Source organism: Octopus sinensis, linkage group LG3 (assembly GCF_006345805.1).
Source record: "Octopus sinensis linkage group LG3, ASM634580v1, whole genome shotgun sequence".
Lineage (NCBI taxonomy): Eukaryota > Metazoa > Mollusca > Cephalopoda > Octopoda > Octopodidae > Octopus > Octopus sinensis.
Window position 1 is genome coordinate 159,916,054 of NC_042999.1, and position 7,521 is coordinate 159,923,574.

General features: G+C 32.9%; 1 protein-coding gene across 21 annotated transcripts in view; it reads right to left on the reverse strand.

Moving 5' to 3' along the window:
• LOC115209071 (rho guanine nucleotide exchange factor 7) overlaps positions 1-7,521 on the reverse strand; it is a 339,379-nt gene that overhangs the window by 165,389 nt on the left and 166,469 nt on the right. For 18 of the 21 annotated variants that reach the window (XR_004998406.1, XR_004998405.1, XM_029777152.2 and 15 more), the window contains 2 exons: positions 740-944; positions 561-593 (listed from right to left, as the gene is read on the reverse strand). Coding sequence is in view for 19 of the 21 variants with exons in the window: in XM_029777152.2 (XP_029633012.2) it covers positions 561-593; positions 740-944 (238 nt within the window). In the remaining 2 variants the exon portion in view is untranslated. The remainder of the gene's footprint in view (positions 1-560; positions 594-739; positions 945-7,521) is intronic. The other 3 variants (XM_036501561.1, XM_036501555.1, XM_036501552.1) reach the window with 1 other exon arrangement.

Sequence of the window (7,521 nt, forward strand, 5' to 3'; positions counted from 1 at the left end):
GAATGATTCAGAATTTAAGTAATCCAGTAAACAGATAAAATTATTTTCAGCCTGTAGTTTACCATATGCTAAACTAAACTAAATCCAGTATCAGTGATTGAATTAACTTTACTGAGCTTGGTTTATTTTATATTTCAAATTTAGACATAACAGAATTGCAATGGACAAAAAAAATTGTCTATCCACCTAATTCAAAGTAAAAAAGAAAAACATTTCCATAAATAGGCAATACTAATGCAACACAGCCATCTGATAACAATTTAATTAAACAAGTTTTCAAGATACTGTTAAATGTTAGATAATGTTTGTCACAAATACCAAACAGTGGCTGAGTGATATTTTACAAGGCAGTTATCTTTCTCAAAACAACATCAGAAACTTAACTTAAAAACAGTGTTAATAGAATTTTTTTTTTCTTGTTATCTTGTACATTGAACAAGATAAGAGCAAAGGTGATTGGGGAATGGAGAGTTGTCTACACAGCTAAATAGCACAAAAAGAAAGGTAAATGTGTGTTAAGCTCAAACAAGAATTTTTTAATCAAAGACAAGCTATCATACTTAAATCTTCCATAATTGCTTTTTTCTTTATTTCTACAAATATAAAATAAGAGAACAATAAATTTTGTAAAACATTTTAATGAGGAAAGAAAATAGAACAAAAGTGGATGTCTTTCTTTATCAACAATTGTCACTTTGCTGTGGCAAAGATGTACGACAGAACAGGATTAGCTTCTTACCTGGTTTTCTTCTCATTCCTGGCTTTCTTCCTGAGCGCGGACTTTTCAGAGCATCTCTTTCTGATGCAGAAGGCCTCATGGGTGGAGCTGGACGTAAACAGGACATACTCCAAGTTTTATACATTTTGGTCTGTAATGGTGGCTGTGTCATTTTAGCTGTTTTTGCCTGTGTTAGCATACTGATACTGGGCTGTGAAGATGAGATCTGAAAATAACGAAGATTTAAAAAAAACAAATTCTTTAACGATATATTCAATGACACTAATTGTAAGAGAAAGTAAGATATTTAAATTTCTGCATAATTCATAGTTTGAAGGAAATTGCATTTTACAGATTGTTCTTACACGAGTAATATCCTCATGCTTTATATTTCTAAAGTTTCACAATATTCTTAAATATAGATATGGAGACTAATACTTTTCCAAGAAAAGAGATGAGAAGTGGTGATGTCCATAGATTTCTTAAGAGCATTATTCATGTAAGTGAAATAAAGCAGTTGTACTAAAAATATAAAGTTTAAATCTCAGCTGGTTGAGAGCTAAGTCTTACTGCTGCATCTGTCTCAATGTATATATGACAGTGACTGTTAAAGGACAAGAACAGAGGGATAAATAGTATGAACATCAATGATTACAGTAATAATACTTCATATAAGAGAGATCGGACTGTTTGTGAACAAACACCGGGTGAAACATGGCAGAAGGGACGAACAATACTGAAAATAGCATGGAATTCTAAAAGGAGGAATGGTTATGAGAAAAAGGAATAACAAACATGGAGAGAGAAAAAAAAGAAAGCATATGATCAGTATAGTGAAGAGTAGGCTACTTAAAGCATCCCATATGGTAACACACATTGAATATAATCCAAGAACAACAAACGGCAAAGAAAGGTTTTAGAAGCAATAAGGTTAAATAGGAAAATCAGGATAGGAAAGTTGTATGTCGGATTAAATTTCAGTTACTAAATATTTGATAGGAGTTGTTGTCAAAGGGATTATAAACAACAACAAAAAAAAAATTAAGAGTTCAACAAATTATAATCTTAATGTATTATAATTAGAGTAGAGATGTACTTAACCCTTTAGTGTTTGCATTATTCTGCCAAAGTTAATCCTTTTTTATCCACATTGTTTTGAACTAATCATGCATTATCTTGTAGCTATGAGATTTTGATGAGGTAGCTGTTAATTTTTAAAACGATATTGTAGGGTTGGTGTGAGAGACCAGATCTGGCCAGTTTGAACATAAAGCAGGCAGAATACTTTTCGCCGGATATGGCCGGTTTAAATGCTAAAGGGTTAATTTAAGAGTAAGAAAAACAAAAACAAAGGAATTGCAGGTGAACTCTAGGGCTATGAAGAAATGATGTTTACATATTAAGCTGTATAGAAATAATAACGTTTGCTACATTTTCACTCTAATTCTCTACTTTCAAATATAAATATCAATTCTGCAGTATGGCAACTTAAGTGTCTTCTACCATAGTCTTTTTGTAAACATCTCACTCTGAAGCACGACTAATGGACTATAGAGAAATTATACTGGAAATGTATATAAAATTAAAACAGTGTGAATCAAATTATTTTAGATACTTATTTTAACTTGGCACAAGGTCTATTTTGAAAGAAGACAGTGCAATCCTGCATATAAAATGACCAGTTTCATATTCATATTTATTTTACTAAACTCAAAAAATATCTTAAAATTAATAACAGTAGCACTTGAACTTGAAACAGTTAACAATAAAACTTTAGAACATATAAAACATTAATTTGCACTGATTCTGCTACTCTAATAGCTGAAATAGTGGCTCAAGTAGATAGAAAGTTTTAAAAAGTTTATGCTTTGTTAAATCTTCACACCACAGACAGAGCAAGAGAAAAACTGAAGGATATCCAGAAGATTCTGTCAATGAATGTTATTGTGGAACCATACAAATGTTAGAAAAAGAAAATTCATTTCTCTTGGACAAGGAACAATAATTGCTGATCATTGATACAGGCAGAACAAGGAAATACAATAATTCTATACTTGAAATTACAATAAATCAAAGAAAATTTAGCACAATTTATTGTTAACAATGAAACAACAAATGTTAAGAATATGTTAAGAAGATTCCTCTTTCTAATTAAAAAAAAATTTTTTTTTTTACAATCTCTAAAAAGAAAATGCAAAACAGAAAAAAACTCGAAACTTTCCTCGGGATAGGATAATTAAGCTACACAACTGAGTGAGCAAATGAGTGTGTATGTTTGTGTGTGTATATTTATCAACTGACCAGTGCAATTCCTTCTTGCTGAGATAATAGATTACTTTCCTCACACGGATAAAGTATAACAACCAGAAGCAACACCTTATTTTTCCTTTAACCTTACAAGATCAATTGAAAATGCATTGACAGACTTCCATTCAATATTGTCTGAGAATGGAAATCTAAAGTAGATCATATGTGTGTGTGTGTGTGTGTGTGTGTATACACATGTGCACACACATTTCACACAGAACTACAGCATTAGTGAGGAGGAAAGAATAAATTAATGCCTGTAGACTTATACTTAAGGCCTGTGTCTAATAGCTGAGTAGCAAATATCTTTATCAATATCATATATCAATAAAGAAGTTTACAAATGAAAACATCTTTTTACAACTTCTATGAAGTGCAAATTGTGAAGAAAACAAAGAGGTTTACTTCATGAGTTTGTAAAAGTAATAACTTAAATATCATTGGTAAGTTTATAGTAGGACACTAGGACCAGAGCAAAGTTTAAGGACATGGCCTAATTTGTAGTCAAGAATTCATATTATTAATGATTAAAATTTTACAAGATGTGTAATGTTTTTAACAGATACATAAAAAGTAACAAATTTTTCAAAGGGCATTGGAATGAGTTGCAATTAATTTTGCCACTACTTTTCAACAGTTTTATTTTTGTCCAGTAACAAAAGGCATGTCTGTTTTTGCCTTTTTTGCTTTGTTTATCTATCTTGCATTAAAATTATTGAAGAGATGTCTTTTGGAAAGAAATTAGCTTCACAACCTCTCTAACTTTCTAAAACTCTAGGATCCATACCTACATAATCAGTTCTCATTTATATTCCATTATCATTTAAGTGTGCAATATTAGAGAGAACAACTTGCTATATTTAATCACATGTTCCATTGTAACAGATGTTAAATCAACAGTCACCACAATGGTGACTGATTTTAATTACTTCATCACAGAAATAGGAGTCAAAGGAAGTTGAAGGTCTGGTGAACAATACACATAACAATGTTTACATTCAGTCATTAAGATATATAAATCAAAATTCAACTCAAGCTGAACTGTTTCGGTGAATTTAAATAGAACAACCTTTGTAATCACAATCTATTTGCCACAATAGATTATTTAACATCTACACTTCAATTAACATTCTACTCCAAGATAACTACCAGAAAGTTATCTTTTCTTCAGGTCAGGCTTGAATTTTTTTTTTTTTTTTAAACTGCAATCATTTTTCCCTTCCTAGATTTTTCCCTTTCTTTTTGAGGGTGTATGATCTTAAACTTTAAACATGTGTTTGGTTTTCCAGTGATGGAAGCACTCCGTCGGTTCCGGTTGATCCGATCAACGGAACAGCCTGCTCGTGAAATTAACGTGTAAGTGGCTGAGCACTCCACAGACACGTGTACCCTTAACGTAGTTCTCGGGGATATTCAGCGTGACACAGAGAGTGACAAGGCCGGCCTTTTGAAATACAGGTACAACAGAAACAGGAAGTAAGAGTGAGAGAAAGTTGTGGTGAAAGAGTACAGCAGGGATCACCACCATCCCCTGCCGGAGCGTCGTGGAGCTTTAGGTGTTTTCGCTCAATAAACACTCACAATGCCCGGTCTGGGAATCGAAACCGCAATCCTACGACCGCGAGTCCGCTGCCCTAACCACTGGGCCATTGCACCTCCACTGGTTTTCCAGTACCTGTTTAAGTTCAACACTGAGCCTAGTAAAATAATGCATTTCACCTAAAGATAATACAGCAATCGGTGACAAACAGAAACACAACTCTTAATTGATTAGTCAAATATCTTTACAATCATGCCAATTAATTTTGTAGTTAATTTCCTCCCCTTAAACTTTTTATAAAATTCTTAAAGAAATCCCAATCACCCTTAATCTCACTAAAAAAGAAATAGTCAACAACTGAAAAAATGCTGCCCCCCCCCCCCCCACACACACACACACACCACCACCACCACCACCAGTGTAATTTATTTCCAAGAAAACAATTAATGGGAAATTTCATTTCTGAACAGTTTTTGTTTTTATTTCTAATGTTTTTTTATACTTTTAAATACTTTGGCAACATTTTAGCAATGAAAAAAAGTAGGTTGAGCTTCTGGCCAATCAGCATTTGCAAAGTTAAATCGTACTATATCAGCTCAATGAAAGCTGACTATTGCCATCACAAAATGACAAAAATGAGAAGGTTAGAAAAGAAAGAAACGGAGAAAGAAGAAAGTGAGAGGTTGTCTACTAATAATACTATATGAATAATTCAAAATACAATTCACTTTCTACTGCTGTGTCCATCATCTTTGCTTAATCACTCGTATCACCATATTACACAAATACATGAATTCACTTGCTGATTTAGATTTAAGTCAGACAGACATTTATCATTTCTGACTGCTCCACGATACAAATGTGCTTCACATCCAATCCTAAAGGAAACTGCCAGCTTCACAAAAGGAAATCAGATAGTTTTATTTCTTTATGCTCCATACTTCTTCAGACTTCATACACTTCTGTCCAATACTTTCTTACAGACTGTGTAGCTACGGTTTAACAAACAATTGAAACTGCAATGCATGCATACCTGCATACATATTCAACAAATCTTTTGAATCAAGAAGCTGCTTTAGCAAACAAATTACAAAGAAAGCAAAAAGGAGATTTTTCAATATTTATACAAGTAGCTCTTTTCTAGAAGCCCTTGTGTATTTCCTTTTATTGCCAACACACATCAAGAATTTTGCAGACTGATTCGTTACAGGACTTATGAAATCAATTGTAGATAGCACCTATTCCAAAGGCCAACATATATCATTCCATAGTAACGAGACAACTTCTGTGTTGCCTTCTTACATTAAACTGGAATGAAAAAGTAGGAAGTAATCAATAGGTTACCAACATTGGAGTTAGTAAGAATGTTCCAACTCCAGCAAGGTGTTACAGTATCCAGTTTCCCAAATAATAGTTTAACTGCATTGAAAATAAATCTGATTTAACCCTTTCGTTACCAACACGGCTGAAACCGGCTCTGGCTCGGAGTACAAATGTCTTATTTTTATAAGTTTTGAATTAAAATCTTCCACCAAACCTTAGTCACAGTTTATGTTCCTAGCACTAGCTGAATGATAACTGAGTTATTTTACTAAATTCTTTGTTATATTTAAAGTAATTGTAAAAAACACTGAGCATCTCAAAATAAATACGGTAACGAAAGGGTTAAGGGTTTCTGTGAAGGAGGATCTGATAGAAACAATTATGTTTATATAAACAAGATGTTAGTAAATTTGGATTAGGATTTTTCATTTAACCCCTATTATATAAATACATATTGTTGTAGATCGGGATGGTCATTTTTATATATTTCCTCTTTTTGGCCAAATAAACACATGCACTATATATATATATACATATATTTGTTCTTCACTCATTTATTACTGTTCTTATTCTAACTCATGTCCATTGTCCAGAAAACTTTCTTCACACATCTGTGGCCTCTTCAGTGATATTTTTTGTTTTCGTGTATGCTCTTGCTCCACTTACTCCATTCTGTTCTTCTATGATGTGTATCCTTATGTGTGCATGCGTTTGTATATGTGTATGCTTGTGTGTGTGTGTGTGTGTGCGTGCATGTGTATGTGTGTGTATGCTTGTGTACGTCACTGTTCTCAGCAGCAATATGGCCTTCTTCTCAGCCCCATCCTCTCACCCCATTGTGCTGCTGTTGTCCTAAAACCCGAACATTTGATACAGTTCCTGTATCTCTCTGTGTTTGTGTGTTCATTATTCTGCTGTCATTATTTGTGCTGTTGATATTGTTGTGACTGTCCATGAAATTTCTCGTGTGTGTATGGGTTCACTTCGTATGTTGCTTGTATCCATGCCTTTTATATAGATTTATTTATTAATATATTTTATCCATCTCTGTTTATTATATCTATCACAGGTATGTGACAGATATATTTATTTATTCATTAATCTATTTATTCATAAATAAATTTATTTGTCGCATACCTCTGATAGCTTTAAGAAATAGAGATAGCTATAAAAAAAATAAATAAAAATGACCATCCCAAAATACAACAATATCTGCTTCAACACACAATTTCACATCAGGAATCTTGCAATACAAATATACAAATACACTATTTCTTCTAACAATTTTCAGTCATTTACAATATTTTCATTTCATTTAGAGTAATCTTGATTGTTACATTCATTTATATTCAATTTTCAAACAATGTTTATGTATGAAGTGCAATTCTACATTGTAGAGAGACATTGGCATTAAATGCAGAGGGTATGCGAAAGTTGGGAAGTAACGAAGCAAGCATTCTCTGCTAATGTGTAATGTTAGTATGCATGAATGACAAGGCACTAATGAGCTGAGAGTGAAGCTGGTATAAGAAGAGTTAGACGTGGTGTGCAACAGAATCACCTACACTGGTAGTCATGTGGTGAGATGCTGTGTTGGAGAGACCCGGCCAACACATGAAAGCATGGAATAACA